The sequence below is a fragment of the Scyliorhinus canicula genome, chromosome 5 (assembly GCF_902713615.1).
Source record: "Scyliorhinus canicula chromosome 5, sScyCan1.1, whole genome shotgun sequence".
Classification (NCBI taxonomy): Eukaryota; Metazoa; Chordata; class Chondrichthyes; order Carcharhiniformes; family Scyliorhinidae; genus Scyliorhinus; species Scyliorhinus canicula.
In genome coordinates this window covers 231,501,893-231,526,522 of record NC_052150.1, presented here as the reverse complement: position 1 = coordinate 231,526,522, position 24,630 = coordinate 231,501,893, and the positions used below count along the sequence as shown (strand labels likewise).

The 24,630-nt window shown below is 46.8% G+C and overlaps 2 protein-coding genes across 2 annotated transcripts in view; both read right to left on the bottom strand.

Annotated features, from left to right (window-relative positions):
• The window catches only part of LOC119966672 (protein FAM83H-like), a 105,487-nt gene that overhangs the window by 44,133 nt on the left and 36,724 nt on the right, over positions 1-24,630 (bottom strand). Inside the window, 2 exon segments of the mRNA XM_038798731.1 lie at positions 5,865-6,029; positions 9,366-9,836. Of these exon segments, the coding sequence (XP_038654659.1) occupies positions 5,865-6,029; positions 9,366-9,812 (612 nt within the window). The 5' untranslated portion in view covers positions 9,813-9,836.
• Positions 9,820-24,630, bottom strand: part of LOC119965729 (adhesion G protein-coupled receptor E1-like) — a 98,884-nt gene continuing 84,073 nt past the window's right edge. The window contains exon 5 of the mRNA XM_038796492.1: positions 9,820-9,836. Within this exon, the coding sequence (XP_038652420.1) occupies positions 9,820-9,836 (17 nt within the window). The remainder of the gene's footprint in view (positions 9,837-24,630) is intronic.

Genomic DNA, 24,630 nt, shown 5'->3' with positions numbered 1-24,630 from the left:
TTGGAGACCAAGGGCAATGTGTCCAAGTTTGCAGATGACACTAAGATGAGTGGTAAAGCAAAAAGTGCAGAGGCTACTGGAAGTCTGCAGAGGGATTTGGATAGGTTAAGTGAATGGGCTAGGGTCTGGCAGATGGAATACAATGTTGTCAAATGTGAGGTTATCCATTTTGGTAGGAATACCAGCAAACAGGATTATTATTTAAACGATAAAATATTAATGCATGCTGCTATGAAGAGAGACCTGGGTGTGCTAGTGCATGAGTCACAGAAAGTTGGTTTACAGGTGCAACAGGTGATTAAGAAGGCAAATGGAATTTTGTCCTTCATTGCTGGAAGGATGGAGTTTAAGATTAGGGAGGTAATGCTGCAATTGTATAAGGTGTTAGTGAGGCCACACCTGGAGTATGAATGAAATGAAATGAAAATCGCTTATTGTCACAAGTAGCCTTCAAATGAAGTTACTGTGCAGACTGGAGGGGCAACAATATCCTGGCTGGGAGGTTTGCTAAATTCACTCGGGAGGATTCAGACTGGTATGGCAAGGGGGTGGGAACCAGAATGTGAGCTTAGAAGGTGTAACAACTGAAGGTCCAAGACCGCAAGAAATTTCAGAGAGTCGGGAACACCGCCCAGTCCATCACACGAACCTGCCTCCCATCAATTGACTCCATCTACACCTCCCGCTGCCTGGGGAAAGCGAGCAGCATAATCAAAGACCTCTCCCACCTGGCTTACTCATTCTTCCAACTTCTTCCATTGGGCAGGAGATACAAAAGTCTGAGGACACGTACTAACAGATTCAAAAACAGTTTCTTTCCCACTGTTACCAGACTCCTAAACGACCCTCTTATTGACTGAACTGATCTTTTCACACATCTACTCTACTGAGTAGCACTCGATGCCTATGTCTATGTATTTACATTGTGTATTTATCGTACATCCTATGTTTTTTCATGTTTGGAATGATCTGTCTGGGCAGAACAATACTTTTCACTGTACTTCGGTACACGTGACAATAAACTAATCCAATCCAATCAAGTCACCACTCAGTCCTCTGAATTCCAGTTGAAACAAGCCCAGCCTGTCCAACCGATAAGACAACCTGCTCATTCCAGCTAACAATTTAGTAAACCTCCTCTGAACCGCCTTCAGTGCATTTATATCCATTGTTAAATAAGGAGACCAAAACTGCACACCGTATTCGAGATGCGATCCCACCATTATAACTGAAGGAAAATATCCTTACTTTTATGTTTCATGTTTTACATTTATGTTCAATTCCTCTTGTTTCCACTAGAAAGATTTTATTCTTATTCATTCTGTGAAAAACATTCATGGTTTTGAATACATCTAGAAAATTTTCTCTTAACCTTGTCTGTTTTACAAAAATCGATCCCTGCTTCTCAAAAGAAAGGAATGTTCTTGGTTGAATCTGTGCAAGCAGCTGTTCATTCATCTACACCTGAAACTGAATTACCTTGACAGGAAACACACCTTGGGTGGAGAGAATAGCTGGAGGTGCAATACAGTGGTGAGTCATCACCCTCAGCTAGACAAACGCTGACTGAATTTCTACAAAGCCCCTTTATAATAACACAGCACTTCCATTTGCTAACAGCTCACATCTCTGTGCCTGATGATTTCAAACCGGGATCCACAGGCCCGAAGGGATGCAGAAGGTGTTCCCATCGAGTCGGCATGTTGGCAGGAATTTACAGGAAAGTTCCTGGAGCTGTGTCAGTAATTGTAGGAAACTCACAAGGTGGCATCACTAGGAGCTTTCCACAGTAACTTCATTGAAGCCTACTTGTGACAATAAGTGATTTTTATTCTCATTTACAGGAATTCTTTGGAGTGTTTTTATAACTTTAGAGGATCGTACAGAGTTCTTCATGTGTTGACAAGAGCCTGTAGTAATTTAGGATTTGAAAGTGAGTGCTTTAATTTGATCAAAGCAAAGATCACAGTGGTTAGCACTGCTGCCTCCAGGGCCAGGAACAAAGGTTTAATATTTATCAGAGAAATCTAGAGCAAGGGACCATGTAATTAATTTTAACTTAAATTTAATACGGATTTATTTTAATATATTGATTAATTAGTGCTAAATTTAATAAGTATTTATTTTGACAGAATTAATTAATTAATGCTAGAAATGTCAGTCAGCGGGGAGCAGTGCTCTAACTTTGAGATGTGTGGGAGGTCCGTGGCGCTTCCAGCGTTCCGGATGACTACATGTGCAGGACGTGTAACCAGTGGCACCTCGTCACAGATCGTGTGGTTTGGTTGATGCAGCAGTTGGATGCACTTAAGAGCATGCAGGTGGCGGAAAGCGTCATAGGAGTTACAGAGACGTGACCACGCTCAAGAGCAGGCAGACAGATGGGTGACTGCTAGAAAGGGCAGGCGGTCAGTGCAGGAATCCCTGTGGTTGTCCCCCTCTCTAACAGGTATACTGTTTTGGATACTGTTGAGGGGGATAGCCTATCAGGGGAAAACAACAGCAGCAGCCAGAGCAGTGGCACCACGGCTGGCTCTATTGTTCAGCAGGGAGGGTTAAAGCGCAAAGAGCAATAGTCATAGGGTACTCCACAGATGGGAGCTTCTGTGGTCGTGAAAAAGACTCCAGGATCGTGTGTTGCCTCCCTGGTGTCAGGGTCCGGGATGTCACTGAATGGCTGCAGGGCATCCTGAAGGGGGAGGTGATAAGGCAGAGGGCATGCTACATGTTGGTACCAATGACCAAGGTAGACAGATGGATGAGGTATTGCATCGAGAATTCAGGGATTACAACCTCTCGGGTTGTAATCTCTGGATTATTCCCAGTGCCACGTGCTAGTGAGTACAGGAATAGGGGAATAGCACAGATGAATGCGTGGCTGAAGAGTTGGTGCAAGAGGGAGGGTTTTAGATTCCTGGACCGTTGGGACAGTTTTGGGAAGGTGGGACCTGTATAAAACGGATAGTTTACGTCTGAACCAGAGCAGGAATAACATCCTTGCTGGTGTGTTTGCTTGTAATGTTGGGAGGAGTTTAAACTAGTTTGGCAAGGGGATTGGACAGAGACTGTTAGCAGAATAGGGACACAGTATAACACAGACAAACAATCAGGTCAGAGGAAATACAGCGGGAGTAAGTTTCAATGGCAAAAGACCAGGCTGGATGGCCTCCACTTTAATGCCAGGAGTATTAAAGGTAAAACAGATGAGTTAAGGGTGATGATTGACACGTGTAATTATGATATAATAGCCATCACAGTGACATGGTTGAGTGAGGGGCAGGATTGGTAACTCAACATCCCGGGATATAGAATCTTCAGGCAAGACATTGGAGGGGGTAAAAGAGGAGTCATTGCATTATTAGTTAAGGAGGCAGTTACTGTAGCAAGGAGAGATGATATATCTTGGGAGGGAACATCAAATGAAGCTTTGTGAGTAGAGCTTAGGGATAAAAAGGGGACTGCTATGTTGCGCGATATTACAGACCCCCAGATAATCAGCGGACATTGAGGAGCAAATATGTGCGCAATTTGTGGAGGGGTGTAAACATAATAAGAGGATAATTATATTAGTTGATTTCAACTGTCTCAGCATTAATCTGTATAGCCATCATGTTAAGGGCTTAGATGGAGTAAAGTTCTTAAAATGAATACAGGAGAACCTTTTAGCTCAATACGTAGAGGATCCAACAAGGAATGGTGCAGTGCCGGACCTAATTCTGGGGAATGAAGCCGGGCAGGTGGTTCAAGTGTTGGTGGGGGAGCATTTTAGTGATAGCGATCACAACACGGTTCAATTTAAATTTGTTATGGACAAAGCCAAAGACCAGTTGGAAAAAAAAGGTTTTGGGGGGGGGGGATTTTAACAAAATAAGGCAGGATTTGGTCAAGGTAGACTGGGAAGAGTTACTTGTGGGGAAATCTACAGAAGAGCAGTGGGGGTGTTCAAAAGGGAAATGTGGCGGGTTCCCTCTAGGGTAATAGGAAGGTGGAACAAACCCAGAGAACCATGGATGACCAGATACATTCAGGATATGGTGAGAAGGAAAAGAGAGACTTTTAACAAGTTCAGGGAAAGTCAGCATGGCTTTGTCAGAGGGAGGTCATGCCGAACAAATCTGATTGAATTTTTCAGCATGCAACCAAGAGCCCCCAATTGTTTGCCATTTATATAAATGACCTAGATCATTTATATGGCAGGATCAGTCGGTTTGCGGATGACACAAAGATTGGCCGGGTGGTTAACAGTGAGGTTGAGTGGAAATTGCACTTTTCCCTGTGTCTGTGTGGGTTTCCTCCGGGTGCTCCGATTTGCACCCACAGTCCAAAGACGTGCAGGTTAGGTGGATTAGCCATGCTAAATTGCCCCTAGTGTCCAAAAAGGGTAGTTGGGGTTACTGGGTTACAGGCATAGGGTTGGGGCATGGGCCATAGGTAGGGTCAGTGTAGAATCGAAGGGCCGAATGGCCTCCTTCTTCACTGTAGCAATTCTATGATTCTATAATTTTTCCTGTGGGCTGATTTAGGGGCTAGTTTAGCTCAGTGGGCAAGACAGCTGGCTTGTGATGCAGAATAATGCCAGCAATGCGGGTTCAATTCCCGTACCAGCCTCCCCAAATAGGCGGCAGAATGTGGGGCTTTTCACAGGAACTTCATACTTTTGACAATAAAGGGTTATTATAATAGCAAATGTCCTCAAGTACATAAAACTGTGCAGGGAAAAGCCCAATCTGTAACAGTTAATGTTAAAGAATGACCAGTAAACGGCATTTATACAGTGCTTTTCACAAGTCTGAGAAATTCTCGAACAAACAATGAATTGTTTACAAATCAGGGACTGTTTTCACAGACAGGTCCCACAAACAACAGCGAGATTAATAAACAAATGATTTTGATGAAGATTTTTTTTTATTCAGGGTGGGCACATCATGGGATGTGCCCATCCTGAGGGCATTTAAAAGTCATCCACATTGCTGTGAGTCTTGAGTCACATGTAGGCCAGACCGGGTAAGGACGACAGATTTCCTTCCCTAAAATAATGTTAGTGAAGCAGATGGGTTTTTATAACAATCAACTATGCTTTTACGGCCATAATTAGATTTCCAGATTTGTTTTTATTGAATTCATACCGCATCATCTGGCGGGATTTGAACCTGGTTCCCAGCGACAATACTGCCCCACCACTGCCTCCCTGCTGGGTTTGGTTGAGGGAGGAGTCATGGCCCAGAAACACTGCATGAACTCTCTGCTCTTGCAAAATCAGTGTAATGGAATTTTCATCATCCAAAGATGAAATGAAAATCGCTTATTGTCACGAGTAGGCTTCAATGAAGTTACTGTGAAAAGCCCCTAGTCGCCACATTCCGGCGCCTGTCCGGGGAGGCTGGTACGGGAATCGAACCGTGCTGCTGGCCTGCTTGGTCTGCTTTAAAAGCCAGTGATTTAGCTGAGTGAGCTAAACCAGCCCCTAGTGAGCTAAACCAGCACCTCGGCCATGCAAGCCCTCTGTTAGCATTGTCTCACTATGTCAGCCTAGATATAAACTGAACTGAAGGAACTCAACCCCCTGCCTGCTGACTTAAGAAACCAGTATCTTCAATTGGCCCAACATTGCTTACTATCTGTCCAAGACTTCTTTGAATCTAGAGGATAGGTGTGCAGATTTATTAGACGTGTCTTCACATTTCACACCCATCTCTTTTGTTCAACAGTTAGATCAGAGATTGTCCCATAAGTGTGGGTTATTTTTGAGCATTGATCCCAGAGGTGAAACATCTAAACCAGAACATTATCCAGTTCCCCCAATCTTTCAAAACAGTTTGATCTCAGCTCCATGGTAAACCGGATCTAAATGAACTGTTTCTTACCTGTACATGGTTCAGGTTCACGTTGCATCTCTTGACCATATCCAGAAAGTGATGAGAGAACAGTTCGTCCAAGAGGAGGTAGACAGGGATCCCTTGACTTGCAGCCTCCAACACATCAGCGAACAGGTCGATATCAGTGAAAATATCCATTACAATTGCAATAACCTGCAGGAAGAAAGAAACCCAGAACAAACATCAATTTATCCTTCCTCAGCAGAGAGGTGTCAACTAAAGTAGGCAGTGTGATTTATTTAGTGAAGGGACTTAGTAGTAGCACAGAAATGGTTTGGGGGAAATTAGAAGGCGGATCAATCTCCAGGGGCTGATGATCATCCCAGAATACTTAAGTGGCCCTAGAAATTCTTTGGACTCTGGAATGGTTCCTATACGGTAGAGAATGAAACCCCGCTATTCAAAAAGGCAGGTCGAGAGAAAGCAAGGAACTATAGACCAGTGAGCCTAACGTCGGTAGTAGGGAAGTTGCTTGAGTGCATTAACAAGGATTTCACAGCATAGCATTTGGAAAACAGTGGTATAATCAGACTAAGTCAGCATGGATTGACGAAAGGAAAATCATGCTTGACAAATCTATCAGGGGCTGGTTAAGCACAGTGGGCTAAACAGCGGGCTTGTAATGTAGAAGAATGCCAGCAGCGCGGGTTCAATTCCCGTACCGGTCTCCCCGAACAGGTGCCGGAATGTGGCGATGAGGGGCTATTCACAGTAACTTCATTGAAGTCTACTTGTGACAGTAAATGATTATTATTATTAGTAGTAGAATTCTTTGAAAATGGAACCAGAAGAATTAACCAGGGAGAACCGGTGGATGTGGTTTATTTAGACTTTTAAAAATTATCTTTATTGTCTCAAGTAGGCTTATATTAACACTGCAATGAAGTTACTGTGAAAATCCCCTAGTTGCCACATTCCGGTGCCTGTTCGGGTCACAGAGGGAGAATTCGGAATGCCCAATTCACCTAACAGCATGTCTTTCTGGACTTGTGGGAGGAAACCGGAGCACTAGGAGGAAACCCATGAAGACAAGGGGAGAACATGCACTTATAGAAGGCTTTCAACAAGGTCTCACATAGCAGATTAAGATGCAAAGTTAAAGCGCATAAGATTAAATTACATGTAGTGTCTTGAGATGGATAGAAAGCTGGTTAGCAGACAGGAAGTAAAAAGTTGAAATAAATGGGTCTTTTTCTGATTGGCAGGCAGTGACCAGTGGGGTACCGCAGGGATCTGTGCCAGGACCCCAGCTATTCACATTATACATGATTTGGACAAGGGAACTAAACATATTGGGCGAGATTTTCCGTCCCACTGTACCACTTTTCTGGTGCGGTGCATCCCCGCCGGAAGCAGGATTCTTCGTCCCGCCAGCTGGCCAATGGGATTTCCCATTGTGGGCAGCCCACGCCAATGGGAAATCCCCGGGCGTGAGTGCGTTGCCAACGCAATGGAGAATCCCACCAGCTGAGAAACAAGCCCATTATCTCCAAATTTGCAGAATATACAAAGTTGGGTGGGAGGGTGAGCTGTGAGGAGGATGCAGAGATGCTTCAGTGGGATTTGGACAGGCTGAGTGAGTGGGCACATGCATGGCAGATGTGGATAAATGTGACGTTATCCGCTTTGGTACGAAAAATAGGAAGGCAGATTATCATTTGAATGGGTGTAAATTGAGAGATGCGGATACTCAGCGAGACCATAGTGTCCTCGTGCATCAGTCGCTGAAAGTAAGCGCGCAGGTACAGCAGGCAGTAAAGGCGGCAAATGGTATGTTGGCCTTCATAGCGAGAGGATTTGAGTATAGGAATAGAGATGTTTTACTGCAATTGTATCAGGCATTGGTGAGGTCACACCTGGATTACTGTGTGCAGTTTTGGTGTCCTATAACACCATCTGAGGAAGGATGTTCTTGCTATGGAGGGAGAGCAGCGAAGGTTTACCAGGCTGATTCCTGGGATGGTGGGACTGTCAGACGAGGAGAGACTAAGTGCGTTAGGATTATATTCATTGGACTTTAGAAGAGTGAGAGGGGATCTCATAGAAACTTATAAAATTCTAACAGGATGAGACAGAGTAGATTCAGAAAGAATGTTCTTGATGGTGGGGGAGTCCAGAACTAGGGGTTATAGTTTAAAGATAAGAGGTAAACCTTTTAGGACTGAGGTGAGGAGAAATTTCTTCACCCAAAGAGTGGTGAATCTGTGGAATTCGCTACCACAGAAAGTAGTTGAGATCAAAACGTTGTGTAATTTCAAGAAGGAATTAGATACAGCTCTTGGGGCTAAAGGGATCAAGGGATATGGTGGGAAGGCGGGATCAGGGTATTGAACTTGATGATCAGCCATGATCATAATATAATAATCTTTATTGTCACAAGTAGGCTTACATTAACACTGCAATGAAGTTACTGTAAAAATCCCCTAGTCACCACATTCCAGCGCTTGTTCGGGTCACAGAGGGAGAATTCAGAATATCCAATTCACCTGACAAGCACGTCTTTTGGAACTTGTGGGAGGAAACCGGAGCACCCGGAGGAAACCCACGCAGACACGGGGAGGATGTGCAGACTCCCCACAGACAGTCACCCAAGCCGGGAATCGAACCCGGTCCCTGGCGCTGTGAAGCAACAATGCTAACCACTGTGCTACCGTGCCGTCCCCTGTTGGGGGCCGGGGGGGGACAACTCTGTTGGAGGTCTCTGTTGGAGACTCTAGGGGCAGAGTGGGCAGGAATGCGATGTGCGGATGAGGGGCCCACCCAAAGGACTTTGAGAGCACCGATGATACATACTCACCCCCTTTACCCACGGCGCGGTCCACCGTGTCAGGGCCACATTTGAAGATACTTTACCAATCCATGCCCGCCTGAATCCCAGCTGAGAGGCCTGGAGCATCACGGGGGCATGGAGAATTGGGCTTCCAGCAGGTTACTCGGATGAAAATGAGTTCAAATGACCCAGTTGCATCCTCCCGCTGACACGGAGACTGTAGAGCCGCCACCGGTGGGGGACTGGAGCATCGGAACTGGATTGGCACTGTTTTTAGCCCGATGTTCAATTCTCTGCCGGATCAGGAATCCTGCTACCGACGGTGGGTGGCAGGGAATCCACCCCTAGCAGAAAAATTGAAAGCCAAAGATAGAGTGGCAGCTTGGATAAAGAATTGGCCAAAAGTATTTCACAATTCTTTTGTTTAGACAGGAGGTACATGTGTGGCACACTCGTGAAAGGTCAATGACTGGCACTAATTGGATAGCTGGTTTGAAGAGCCAGCACAGACAATATGGGCCAAATGGTTTCCTGTGCTGCATCATTCTACAGAGATGAAAGATGAGTCTAAGGCTCAGTGTAGGATTGTTAAATAAGTTGACACTCGGCATCAATGTGCAGGAACTCTTGCTAATGGCTCAGCACGGGATTGACAGGTCGGAATGAGGCCTGACGTGTTAACTTGTTTATGTTATTGCTCAGATCATTAATCTCCTTACCTGGGTGGCTGACCTGATCAGTCTCCTGAACTCTTCCTTGATGCTGAGGGTGTCAGGGGCTGGTGGATGGACAAATATAGTAACATCAGAGGGTCCTCTGTACATGTGAATATCGGGCCAGCCCAGATCGAGGGCTGGGGCAGCAATGTCTGTGTGAACTGGCCAGTAGGTTCCTGATGAGTCGGATTCATCATAGTCACCTCGCACAAATTCAAGCTCGTCGAAGGGTATTGTGGGTTTCTTGAGGTACTTATTAATGTGCTCAATCTCAGTGCTGCTCAGAAAATCCACCTCCTGCTCTTTTGCCAGGAATTGGTAGTAGGCATCGATTCCCTCCTCAGCCAGGATGTCAATGGCGATGCGGTAATATTCCTTATAGTGAGGAGGCACATGGTTGGGATCGTTATCCACATTGCCCAAGGACGAAGATTGAGAACGGTGTGCCATGTCACATTCACTGCTGCAGCAAATCTGCAAATACAAATCGGAGTTAGGACACTGAACAACACAAGAACCTGTACACCCGAGTTTGTGACAATGAGAGACACAGAAACCTGTACACACTCAAGTGAATTAGTGACACTCAGAATCGCAAAGCCCTGTCTACACACACATATACCTGAGTTAGTTATACTCAATGATACAGGGACCTGTGAACACGCAGCTGAGTTAATGAAACTGAGGGACAGAAGGACCAGAAAACACATACAACCAAAATAATTTGAAACCAAGGTTAGGCCATTTGGCTCCTCAAGGCTGCCCAACGTTTGGTAAGATCATGGCAGATCTGATTGTGACCTCTGTTCTCCTGTCTACATGACTCCCTCATCAGTAAAGAATCTATCAAACTCAGCTTTAAAGAAATTCAATAATCTTGCCTCCACCAGTCTCTGGGGAGGAAAAATCCATCTGTCAATGGCCCTCAGAGAAAAAGAAATCTCATCTCTATCATAAATGAAAGACCTCAGGTTTATTCTTCACAGTGGAGTTCCCGATGCAGCGGAGAATCCAGCGTCAGGCAAAGAAAACTGGATTGTTTACTCTGCAGAAATCACTTAATTGGCTACATCTCCCTTCACCCTTTAGTGGCTTTCAAGTAGTTAGCTGTGAGACTAACCACAATGTTTATGAACATCTAGCTATGATTGACAGCTCCTGGACCACAAGAAAGCCAGTTATGTGATTTATTTGCTCTCTCTATCTCTTTTTTGCTGCAGAAAGCCCCATTCGCTGAAACTCAGTACAGGAAGCGATCGAGATGCCATTTTTAAATAATTCAAGTCCCCGATGCAACCCCCAACCCCCACCCCTGGCCCCTAACTCACTGTAAGGGAGTCCTCGGTTCTCCCTCATCCTGGTGCATGGCATTCCCGCCCAATCATCGCCGTGCTTGGCACCTCAGCAGTGTCAGCCTGGCACACTGGCAGTGCCCCCGCCAGCTGGCAGTGCCAGGCTGGCAGTACCAGACTGCCAGTACCAGCAGTGCCAGGTGGCACCAGCAATGCCAAGGTACCACCCTGCCCAGAGGCATGCACCTTTGTCTTTCTATCCATGACATCTTTGTCAATGTCCACCTATTGCTGGCTCCCTATCCAGTCCCACCACTCCACGCCTCCCCAACAATATAAATCTGAAACCAAAGAAAATGCTGATAAATCTCAGCAGGCCTGGCAGCATCTGTAGGGAGAGAAAAGAGCTGATGTTTCGAGTCCAAATGACCCTTTGACATAGAAATTGGGAAATATTTATCCTGTGGGGTGAGAGAATGAAAGATGAGCCAAAGCCACAGAAAGCAAGGAACAGAGTGCGAATAGCCACAGAAACCAAGGAAACAGAGTGAGAATAGCCACAGAAACCAAGGGAACCGTGCTAATAGCCACAGAAACCAAGGGAACAGAGTGCTAATAGCCACAGAAACCAAGGGAACAGAGTGCGAATAGCCACAGAAACCAAGGGAAGAGAGTGTGAATAGCCACAGAAACCAAGGGAACAGTGTGAATAGCCACAGAAACCAAGGGAACAGAGTGCTAATAGCCACAGAAACCAAGGGAACAGAGTGTGAATAGCCACAGAAACCAAGGGAACAGAGTGCTAATAGCCACAGAAACCAAGGGAACAGAGTGCTAATAGCCACAGAAACCAAGGGAACAAATTGCTAATGGCAGTCCCCAGAGAGAACAAAAGGTGTGAAAGGCCAAACAGCAGAGAAACTAGCATCATAGAACATAGAACAGTACAGCACAGAACAGGCCCTTCGGCCCTCGATGTTGTGCCGAGCAATGATCACCCTACTTAAACCCACGTAACCCGTATACCCCTAACCCAACAATCCCCCCATTAACCTTACACTACGGGCAATTTAGCATGGCCAATCCACCTGACCCGCACATCTTTGGACTGTGGGGGGAAACCGGAGCACCCGGAGGAAACCCACGCACACACGGGGAGGACGTGCAGACTCCACACAGACAGTGACCCAGCCGGGAATCGAACCTGGGACCCTGGAGCTGTGAAGCATTGATGCTAACCACCATGCTACCGTGAGGCATCAGAGGGTAAACTGACAGATGTAGATGTGGGGAGGAGGGGAGGGGAAGCAAAGGGGAGAAAGGGCAAGGAAAGGGAGGATAACATCGGGGGAATATATATAAAGAAAGACAAGAAAGAAAGAAATGGTAAGAGACAGTTAAAATGAAATGGGATGAAAACAAGGGGGTCGAGTTGGGGAAGAGCTAATCAGAAGATGAGATGCTGTTCCTCCAGTTTGCGTTGAGCTTCACTGGAACATTGCAGCAGGCCAAGGACAAACATGTGGGCATGGGGAAGGTCAGGGACCTGAATGCACACAGGCTGAAGCGATCACGCAGGCTGCGTTTGGTCTCTCCGATATAGAGGAGACCACAATATAAATATGACCCTATTTCCAGTTCTCTCCAGCTTTGACAAAGAGCCACCCAGACTCGAAACGTTCACTCCCTTCTCTTTCCACAGAGGCTGTCAGATCTGCTGAGAGTGTCCAATATTTTCCGTTTTTGTTTCAGATTCCAGCATCCGCAGTCATTTTCTTTTATCTATTATTATGGTCCGAAATGCACTACCTGAAACCAGATTCCACAGGAACTTGAAAAAGGAAACTGGGCTTGAAGAGGATTAATTTGCAGGGTTATGGAGAGAAAGCTGGAAAGTGAATTTAATTAGACAGTTCCTTCAAAGTGCTGATACAGGCATGACAGGTCAAATGATCTTTAACAAAGAACAGAACAGCACAGGAACAGGTCCTGCTGTCCCCCAAGCCTACGCCGACCATGCTGCCCGTCTAACCTAAAAACATCAAAACTTTTGGGGTCGAATCCCTCTATTCCCATCCTATTTATTGTCAAGGTGCCGCTTAAACTTCTCTCACACATTTCCTCTGAACCTTGCCCCTTGCACCTCAAACCTATGCCCCCTAGTAATTGACTCTTCCACCCTGGGAAAAAGCTGACTATCCACTCTGTCCATGCCCCTCATAATAGACTTCTATCAGGTCGCCCCTCAACCTCCGACGTTCCAGTGAGAACAAACCGAGTTTATTCAACCACTCCTCATAGCTAATGCCCTCCATGCCAGGCAACATCCTGGTAAATCTCTTCTGCACCCTCTCTAAAGCCTCCATATCCTTCTGATAGTGTGGCGACCAAAATTGAACACTATACTCCAAGTGTGGCCTAACTAAGGTTCTATACAGCTGCAACATGACTTGCCAATTTTTATACTCAATGCCCCGGCCAATGAAGTAAAAGCACCCTTCCCTGCTACCTCTGCCTTCTGTGACTGAACCAGTTCTGTGTCTATCTTGCCAGCTCACCTCTGATTAAGTGTGACTTCTGTACCAGTCTGCCATGAGGGACCTTGTCAAAGGCCGTACTGAAGTCCGTAGAGACAACATCCACTGCCCTACCTGCATCAATCATCTTTGTCACTTCCTCGAAATGCTCCATCAAGTTAGTGAGACATGACCTCCCCTTCACAAAACCATGCTGCCTCTCACTAATGCATCCACTTGCTTCCAAATGGGAGTAAATCCTGTCTCAAAGAATCCTCTCCAATAATTTCCCTGCCACTGGCGCAAGATAATAATAATCTTTATTGTCACAAGTAGGCTTACATTAATACTGCAATGAAGTTACCGTGAAAATCCCCCAGTCGCTACATTCCGGCACTACACCACCCCACTCCCCCCCCCACCCCCCCCCCCCCCCCCCCCCACCCCGTAACCCCCCAGACAGTCCTTCTCTTTGATGAATACTTGTGCAAAGTACTCACTTGGTACCTCACCCATTTCCTCTGGCTCCACGCATAGATTCCCCCCCCTGTCCTTGAGTGGGCCAACCCTTTCCCTGGCTAACCTCTTGCTCGTTATATATGTACAAAAAGCCCTGGATCTTTCCTTAATCCTGTTTGCTAATGACTTTTCGTGACCTTGTTTAGCCCTCATAACTCCTTGCTTAAGTTTCTTCCTACTTTTCTTATATTCCTCACGGGTTTTGTCTGTTTCTAGCCTTCTATCCCTTACAAATGCTTCCTTTTTCTTTTGGACAAGGCTCACAATATAATATAATAATCTTTATTGTCACAAGTAGGCTTATATTAAACCGAACAATACACTGCAATGAAGTTACTATGAATAGCCCTAGTCGTCACATTCCGGCGCCTGTTCGGGTACACAAGGAACAAAGAATACAGCACAGGAACAGGCCCTTCGGCCCTCCAAGCCCGCACTGGCCACAATACCAACCTTTGTCAAAACCCTCAGCACTTCCTAGTGCCGGATCCCTCTGTACCCATCCTATCCATGTGTTTGTCAAGACGCCTTTTGAACGCCGTTAATGTATCTGCTTCCACAACCTCCCCTGGCAACGCGTTCCAGGGACTCACCACCCTCTGTGTAAAAAACCTGCCTCACACATCTCCTCTAAACTTTGCCCCACGGACCTTAAACCCGGGAAGCATGTGCAGACCAGATGTGGCAAATGGAGTTTAATGCAGAAAAATGTGAGGTGATTCATTTTGGAAGGAGTAACAGGAAGACAGAGTACTGGGCTAATGGTAAGATTCTTGGTAGTGTGGATGAGCAGAGACATCTCGGTGTCCATGTACACAGATCCCTGAAAGTTGCCACCCTGGCTTCACAGGTCGCCGCAAGATCGAGGGCCGAAGGGCCTGTACTGCGCTGTAATCTTCTATTCCATTCTATTCTATTCTATGCCCCCGGTGACTGACCCCTCCACCCTGTGAAACTGCCTGCCCATCCACTGGTCACCCCTCCACCTCCGTCTTTTGAATGAAAACAGCCTGAGTCAACCTCTCCACATAACTAACACCCTCCAGGCCAGGCAACATCCTGGTAAACCTCCTCCTCCACCCTCTCCGAAGCCTCCACATCCTTCTGGTAGTGTGGTGACCAGAATTGTGTGCAATATTCCAAGTGTGGCCTGACCAAGGTTCTGTACAACTGTACCATGACTTGCCAGTTTTTATACTCGATGCCCCGTCCAATGAAGGCAAGCATTCCGTCTGCTTTCGTGACTACCTTGCCCACTTGTGTTGCCACCTTCAAAGATCTATGGACCTGCACGCCCAGGTCTCTCTGACTTTCTATATTCCTAAGAGTTCCCTCTATGTTAGACCTACCAAAACGCATTACCTCACATTTGTCCAGATTAAACTCCATTTGCCATTTCTCTGCCCAAGTCTCCAACCTGTCTATGTCCTGCTGTATCTTCTAACAATCCTCAACACTATCTGCCACTCCACCAACCTTGGTGTCATCCGTGAACTTACTAATCAGACCGGCTCCATTTTCCTCCAAATCGTCTATGTATACCACAAACAACAGAGGCCCCAGCACAGATCCCTGTGGAACACCACTAGTCATAATCTTCCATTCAGAAAAACACCCTTCGACTGTTACCCTTGCCTTCTGTGACCGAGCCAGTTCCGTATCCATTTTACCACCTCACCTCTGATCCCATGTGACTTCACCTTTTGTACCAGTCTGCCATGAGGCACCTTGTCAAAGGCCTTACTGAAGTCCATGTAAACAACATCCAATTCCCTCCCCTCATCAATCATCTTTGTCACTTCCTCAAAAAACTCAATCATAGGAGAATTCAGAATGTCCAAATTACCTGACAGCACGTCTTTCAGGACTAGTGGGAGGAAACCGGAGTATCCGGAGGAAACCCACGCAGACACGGGGAGAATGTGCCGCTCTGAACAGATAGTGACCCAAGCCGGGAATCGAACCTGGGACCCTGGCGCTGTGAAGCAACTGTGCTGACCACTATGCTACCATGCCACCTCGTTATCCAAGGTTCCCGAAACTTGCCATACTTAACCTTCTTCCTAACAGGCAAATGCCGGTCCTGAATTCCTATCAACTGGCATTTGAAAGCCTCCCACATGCCAGATGTTGATTTGCCCTCAAACATCTGCACCCAATCCAGATTCTTCAGTTTCTGCCTAATATTGTTATAATTAGCCTTTCCACAATTTAGCACCTTCGGACCATAAGACATAGGAGCAGAATTAGGCTATTTGTCCTATTGAGTCTGCTCCGTTTTTCAATCATGGCTGATATTTTCTCATCTGCATTGTCCGGCCTTCTTCCCATAACCCCTGATCCCCTTATTGATCAAGAACCTATCTATCTCTGTCTTAAAGACACTCAGTGATTTGGCCTCCACAGCCTTCTGCGGTAAAGAGTTCCACAGATTCACCACCCTCTGACTAAAGAAATTCCTCAACTCAGTTTTAAAATATTGTCCCTTCAGTATGCGATTGTGTCCTCTGGTTCTAGTTTTTCCTACAAGTGGAAACATCCTCTCCATGTCCACTCTATCCAGGCCTCGCAGTATCCTGTAAGTTTCAATAAGATCCCCCCATATCCTTCTGAACTCCAATGAGTACAGACCCAGAGTCCTCAACCGTTCCCCACACGACAAGTTCTTCATTCCAGGGATCATTCTTGTGAACTTCCTCTGGACCCTTTCCAAGGCCAGCACATCCTTTCCTTAGATACGGGGCCCAAAACTGCTCACAATACTCCAAATGGGGTCTGACCAGAGCCTTATATAGCCTCAGAAGTACATCCCTGGTCTTGTATTCTAGCCCTCACGACATGAATGCCAACATTGCATTTTCTTTCCAAACTGCCGACTGAACTGTGGGAAGGCAGTGAGTGGCATTGTGGTATTATCGCTGGGCTAGGAATCCAGAGACTCAAAGTCACACCCTGGAGCCCGGGGTTCGAGTCCCACCACGGCAGACAGGGAAATTTAAATTCAATAAAAATCTGGAATTGAAAGCCTTTCTTCCCATGTACTGAATGATCTGTTGAGCTGCTTGCAGAAAAATACTTTTCACTGTACCTCGGTACACGTGACAATAAACAAATCCAATCCAATCCAATCCAATAATTCTGACCATGAAACCATTGTTGATTGTTGTAAAAACCCATCTGGATTACTAATGACCTATAGGGAAGGAAATCTGCCGTCCTTACCCGGTCTGGCCTACATGTGACTCCAGACCCACAGCAATGTGGTTGTCTCTGAAATGTCCTCAGGGATGGGCAATAAATGCTGGGTCCAGCCAGCAACGCCCACGTCACAGGAACAAATTTCTAAAACCTGCATGATTAAGAGAACCATGAACAAGGACTCCTAAGTCCTTTTGTGCTTCTGATTTCCAAAGCATTTCCCCATTTCAAAAATAGTCTGTGCTTCTATTCTTCCTGTCAAAGTGCATAACCTCGCACGTTAGCACAAGTAGCACTGTGGCTTCACCAGGGTCCCAGGTTCGATTCCCCACTGGGTCACTGTCTGTGCGGAGTCTGCACGTTCTCCCCGTGTCTGCGTGGGTTTCCTCCGGGTACTCCGGTTTCCTCCCACAGTCCAAAGATATGCAGGTTAGGTGGATTGGCCGTGACAGATTGCCCTTAGTGACCTAAAAGGTTAGGTGGGGTTATTGGGTTACGAGGATTTTTTCCTTTGCGATTCATAGATTCATAGAATTTACAGTGCAGAAGGATTCCTCAACTCTATCCACACAGATACTATGCCTTCTGATCCTTCACCCAAGAACTACTCTCATCTTTATCCAACAGTACCTTAAAACTTACAGAATTATGGTTACTGTTCCTGCAATGTTCCCCGACTGAAACGTCGACTACCTGGCCGGGCTCATTCCCCAAACCAGCTCCTTCCCTCGTTGGACTAGCTACATGTTGTTTTAAGAAGCCCTCCTGGATGCTCCTTACAAACTCTGCTCCGTCCTGCCCCTAGCACGAGATAGAATTTACAGTGCAGAAGGAGGCCATTCGGCCCATCGAGTCTGCACCGGCTCTTGGAAAGAGCACCCGACCCAAGCCCACACTTCCACCCTATCCCCATAACCTAGTAACCCCACCCCAACACTAAGGGCAATTTTGGACACGAAGGGCAATTTAGCATGGCCAATCCACCTGACCTGCACATCTTTGGACTGGGAGGAAACCGGAGCAGCCGGGGGAAACCCACGCACACAAGGGGAGGATATGCAGACTCCACACAGACAGTGACCCAAGCGGGGAATCAAACCTGGGACCCTGGAGCTGGAAGAGTTAGACTCAGAAGAAGGTCTGCAGACTCTATTATGTAATATGGATAAGAACATAAGAACATAAGAACATAAGAACTAGGAGCAGGAGTAGGCCATCTGGCCCCTCGAGCCTGCTCCGCCATTCAATGAGATCATGGCTGATCTTTTGTGGACTCAGCTCCACTTTCCGGCCCGAACACCATAACCCTTAATCCCTTTATTCTTCAAAAAACTATCTATCTTTACCTTAAAAACATGTAATGAAGGAGCCTCAACTGCTTCACTGGGCAAGGAATTCCATAGATTCACAACCCTTTGGGTGAAGAAGTTCCTCCTAAACTCAGTCCTAAATCTACTTCCCCTTATTTTGAGGCTATGTCCCCTAGTTCTGCTTTCACCCGCCAGTGGAAACAACCTGCCCGCATCTATCCTATCTATTCCCTTCATAATTTTAAATGTTTCGATAAGGTCCCCCCTCATCCTTCTAAATTCCAACGAGTACAGTCCCAGTCTACTCAACCTCTCCTCATAATCCAACCCCTTCAGCTCTGGGATTAACCTAGTGAATCTCCTCTGCACACCCTCCAGTGCCAGTACGTCCTTTCTCAAGTAAGGAGACCAAAACTGAACACAATACTCCAGGTGTGGCCTCACTAACACCTTATACAATTGAAACATAACCTCCCTAGTCTTAAACTCCATCCCTCTAGCAATGAAGGACAAAATTCCATTTGCCTTCTTAATCACCTGTTGCACCTGTAAACCAACCTTCTGTGACTCATGCACTAGCACACCCAAGTCTCTCTGCACAGCGGCATGCTTTAATATTTTATTGTTTAAATAATAATCCCGTTTGCTGTTATTCCTACCAAAATGGATAACCTCACATTTGTCAACATTGTATTCCATCTGCCAGACCCTAGCCCATTCACTTAACCTATCCAAATCCCTCTGCAGACTTCCAGTATCCTCTGCACTTTTCGCTTTACCACTCATCTTAGTGTCATCTGCAAACTTGGACACATTGCCCTTGGTCCCCAACTCCAAATCATCTATGTAAATTGTGACCAATTGTGGGCCCAACACGGATCCCTGAGGGACACCACTAGCTACTGATTGCCAACCAGAGAAACACCCATTAATCCCCACTCTTTGCTTTCTATTAATTAACCAATCCTCTATCCATGCTACTACTTTACCCTTAATGCCATGCATCTTTATCTTATGCAGCAACCTTTTGTGTGGCACCTTGTCAAAGGCTTTCTGGAAATCCAGATATACCACATCCATCGGCTCCCCATTATCTACTGCACTGGTAATGTCCTCAAAAAATTCCACTAAATTAGGTAGGCACGACCTGCCCTTTATGAACCCATGGTGCGTCTGCAAAATGGGACAATTTCCATCCAGATGTCTCGCTATTTCTTCCTTGATGATAGGATTCCAGCATCTTTCCTACTACCGAAGTTAAGCTAACTGGCCTATAATTACCCGCTTTCTGCCTACCTCCTTTTTTAAACAGTGGTGTCACGTTTGCTAATTTCCAATCCGCCGGGACCACCCCAGAGTCTCACTAGTGCATTTGCAATTTCCCTAGCCATCTCTTTCATTTCATTTTTCATTTCAGCACTCTGGGATGCATTCCATCAGGTCCAGGAGACTTGTCTACCTTTAAGCCCATTAGCTTGCCGATCACTACTTCCTTAGTGATAACAATCTTCTCAAGGTCTTCTCCTGTCATAGCCTCATTTACATCAGTCACTGGTTTATTTGTGTCTTCCACTGTGAAGACTGACCCAAAAAACCTGTTCAGTTCCTCAGCCATTTCCTCATCTCCCATTATTAAATCTTCTTTCTCATCCTCTAAAGGACCAATATTTACCTTCGTCCCTCTTTTTTGTTTTATATATTTGTAGAAACTTTTACTATATGTTTTTATATTCTGAGCAAGTTTACCCTCATAATCTATCTTACTCTTCTTTATAGCTTTTTTAGTAGCTTTCTGTGGCCCCCTAGAGATTTCCCAGTCCTCTACTCTACCACTAATCTTTGCCACTTTGTATGCTTTTTCCTTCAATTTGATACTCTCCCTTATTTCCTTAGATATCCACGGTCGATTTTCCCTCTTTCTACCATCCTTCCTTTTTGTTGGTATGAACCTTTGCTGAGCACTGTGAAAAATCGCTTGGAAGGTTCTCCACTGTTCCTCAACTGTCTCACCATAAAGTCTTTGCTCCCAGTCTATCTTAGCTAGTTCTTCTCTCATCGCATTGTAATCACCTTTGTTTAAGCACAAAACACGAGTGTTTGATTTTATCTTCTCACCCTCCATCTGTATTTTAAATTGCACCATATTGTGATTGCTCCTTCCGAGAGGCTCCCTAACTATGAGATCATTAATCAATCCTGTCTCATTACACAGGACCAGATCGAGGAACCTCATAGGTTCCATTACATACTATTCTGGGAAATTATCACGGATACATTCTATAAACTCCTCCTCAAGGCTGCCTTGAACGACCTGGTTAAACCAATTGACATGTAGATTAAAATCCCCCATGATAACTGCTGTACCATTTCTACATGCATCTGTTATTTATTTGTTTATTGCCTGCCCCACCGTAATGTTACTATTAATTAATTAGGTTTAATTAGTTCATGTTTTATTTTAAAATTGAGTGGAGATTCCCTACCATAAATCAGATCACGGGACGATTCCCCAAGCCCCACGCTGGGTCGGAGAATCGCCGCAACCGCGCCACGATGCCAGCGTGCGATTCTCTGAGGTGCGGAGAATCGGCACCATTTGCGCCGGCACGGTTGGCGTGGCACCGGCCGCGGGCCGCTGGAATCGGCGGGGCCGCCGATTCTCCGGCCCGTATTGGCCGAGCGGCCGTGTGGATACAAAAGAGTCCGGCCGGCACTGTTCACCCCTGGTCATTGCCGGCGGGATCAATGCGCGAATGGTTGGGGGGACGGCCTTTGGGGGGGGGGGAGGGGGAGGGGGGCTCCATCCCCGGGGGGGAAGTCTCTGATGGGGTCTGGCCCACGATCGGGGCCCACCGATCGGCAGGCCTGCCTCTTCCCCCCCCCCCCCCCCCCCCCCCCCCCCAGACCTACTTTCCTGCGCGGCCGACCCCTGAACACCGACGTCATGTTGCGTCAGGGCCGGAGCGCTAAAGAAGTCCCCCGCGCATGCGCGGGTTGGCACGGTGCCCATTTGGCACCGGGAAGGAAGGCTGAAGCGGCATGAACCGCTCCAGCACCGTGCTGGCAAGAATCGGTCGTCCCCGTGCCCATTTTCCGCCATTGTGAAACGCGACGGCATTCACAATGGCGCGAACACTTGGGCTACATTTGGGAGAATCGCCCCCCCACAGCTTTCCTCTGATGTCACTTTTCCAGTTTTTTGCACCCGAGGTCGTTCCTCTGTTTACTGACCAGCTGGAACTCCGCATCCGAACCTGCTCCCGGAACTGGGCCTGAGAATCCCCGAGGTAAATTTATACACTGACCGGGTGCAACTCCGCATCCGAACCTGCTCCCTGAACTGGGCCTGAGAATCCCGGAGGTAAATTTATACACTCACCGGGTGCAACTCCGCATCCGAACCTGCTGCCTGAACTGGGCCTAAGAATTCCTGAGGTAAATTTATACACTCACCAGCTGGAACTCTGCCCTCCGAACCTGCTCCCGGAACTGGGCCTGAGAATCCCCGAGGTAAATTTATATACTCACCGGCTGGAACCCTGCCCTCCGAACCCGCTCCCGGAACTGAGCCTGAGAATTCCCGAGGTAAATTTATACACTCACCGGGTGCAACTCCGCATCCGAACTTGCTCCCTGAACTGGGCTTGAGAATCCCTGAGGTAAATTTATACACTCACCAGCTGGAACCCTGCCCTCCAACTCTGCTCCCAGTCAGCTGCACTCTTTGTAAACTCCTGTCTCTCCTCACTCTCTTTGAGGTAATGTAGGAAATGAGAAGAGCACCTCGCTCCCTCCTCACTAATCTCCCATTTTACCACTTTAATGCTGCCCAAAGTTAGTACTGTAGGGTGGCTCACTTTTATACTTCTGAAAAATTCTCCGACTCTAATTTGAATGGAGAATAAATGGATGATGTGAGAGAGCAGAGATTTGCATGATATTCAAGGCAGCACTTCAGTCACTAAAGCTATAAATAAAGCTGATAGAACATTAGATTTTATGCCAAGAGGTACAGAATAGAAGTTTTGAGGTACAATAGTGAATCTAGTTAAAATCTAACAAGTCTACTGTTCTACCATTGTGTGCAGATTTAGCTTACAGTCAACTCGATGGTGTACTGGCAGTCAAACACCCATTGGTCCACTAACTCCAAAACAACTCTTTGATTTATTTACTCTCTACAACCATCCATGTTGACTCCTTTCTGCTAACCAATCATCTAAGCATATACCCTCAGCTTCTTTGATATTTGTTTGGAAACATAGAATAATAGGAGCAGGGGACCATTCGGCCCTTCGAGCATGTCCCACCATTCATTATGATCATGACTGATCATCCAATTCAATAGTCTAATCCTGCTTTTCCCCCATATCCCCTTCGCCCTAAGTGCTATATCCAACTGCTTCTTGAAAACACACTGGACTGGATTCTCCGATTGCCGACACCGAAATCGCGTTCGACAATCGGCCGAAAAACCCGTTTTTACGTCGAAATTCGTGACGCCATCATTTTTCGGATGTTCCGCCCTTAAAGTCACTGAGTCTGCCACATGCCATTGAGACGGCCTCAGGACGTCACCTGAGACCCCCCTTCGATGCTCTGCCCCAGGTGGGCCGACTTCCCGACGGCGTCGGTCACATGTCCTCTCAGTTTTCGGGGGCCTCGCGTGGCGGCTGCAGACTCTGTCCAGCGGCACCACTGTCCGGGGGAGTGCTGTTCCGCTGGCCGGGGGTGTGGTGGGGGGGGGGGGGGGGGGGGTGCTTCAGCAGGGACTAGGGGGATTGGTAGGGGGTGGCAACTGGGTTACAGGGTGGCACTATCTGGCAGGCTGGGTCCACATGCAGCTGGCGCTATGTTGTACGTCGCAGCTGCCGCAGGTCACCGCAGTGCGCATTCACGGCCATGGACCCAGCAATTCTCCATCCATATCTGCAGGTAAAGCTGGGGGTTTACATGGCGCGGCTGCATCTCCCCACCAGGTGGAGCATTGGTGCGGGGGTGGCGCCGACTTTTTCATTGTAAAACTAGACACTTCCTCCGGACATAGCCTCAAAATCGGAGAATCCAGCCCACAATGTTTTGGCCTCAACTACTTCCTGTGGTAACGAATTCCACAGGCCGACCACTCTCTAGGTGAAGAAAGTTCTCCTCAACTCTGTCCTAAATGGCTTACCCCGTATCCACAGACTGTGATCCCTGGTTCTGTACACCCCCGTCATTGGGAACATCCTTCTTGTATCTACCCTGTCTAGTCCCGTTAGGTAGCATAGTGGTTAACACCGTTGCTTCACAGCGCCAGGCTCATGGGTTCGATCTCCGCTTGGGTCACCGTCCGTGCAGAGTTTGCACGTCCTCCCCGTGTCTGCGTGGGTTTCCTTCGGGTGCTCCGGTTTCCTCCCACAATTCCTGAAAGACGTGCTGTTGGGTGAATTGGACATTCTGAATTCTCTCTAAGGGCTGGTTTAGTTATTAAGGGCTGGTTTAGTTACTAAGGGCTGGTTTAGCTACTGAGGGCTGGTTTAGCTACTAGGGGCTGGTTTAGCTACTAGGGGCTGGTTTAGCTACTAAGGGATGGTTTAGTTACTAAGCGCTGGTTTAGTTACTAAGCGCTGGTTTAGTTACTAAGCGCTGGTTTAGCTACTAGGGGCTGGTTTAGCTACTAGGGGCTGGTTTAGCTACTAAGCGCTGGTTTAGCTACTAAGGGCTGGTTTAGTTACTAAGTGCTGGTTTAGCTACTATGGGCTGGTTTAGCTACTAAGGGCTGGTTTAGTTACTAAGCGCTGGTTTAGTTACTAAGCGCTGGTTTAGCTACTAAGGGCTGGTTTAGTTACTAAGGGCTGGTTTAGTTACTAAGCGCTGGTTTAGCTACTAAGGGCTGGTTTAGTTACTAAGCGCTGGTTTAGCTACTATGGGCTGGTTTAGCTACTAAGGGCTGGTTTAGTTACTAAGCGCTGGTTTAGTTACTAAGCGCTGGTTTAGCTACTAAGGGCTGGTTTAGTTACTAAGGGCTGGTTTAGTTACTAAGCGCTAGTTTAGCTACTACGGGCTGGTTTAGTTACTAAGGGCTGGTTTAGTTACTAAGCGCTGGTTTAGTTACTAAGGGCTGGTTTAGCTACTACGGGCTGGTTTAGTTACTAAGGGCTGGTTTAGTTACTAAGTGCTGGTTTAGCTACTAGGGGCTGGTTTAGCTACTAGGGGCTGGTTTAGCTACTACGGGCTGGTTTAGCTACTAGGGGCTGGTTTAGCTACTACGGGCTGGTTTAGCTACTAGGGGCTGGTTTAGCTACTAGGGGCTGGTTTAGTTACTAAGCGCTGGTTTAGCTACTAAGGGCTGGTTTAGTTACTAAGTGCTGGTTTAGCTACTATGGGCTGGTTTAGTTACTAAAGGCTGGTTTAGTTACTAAGTGCTGGTTTAGCTACTAGGGGCTGGTTT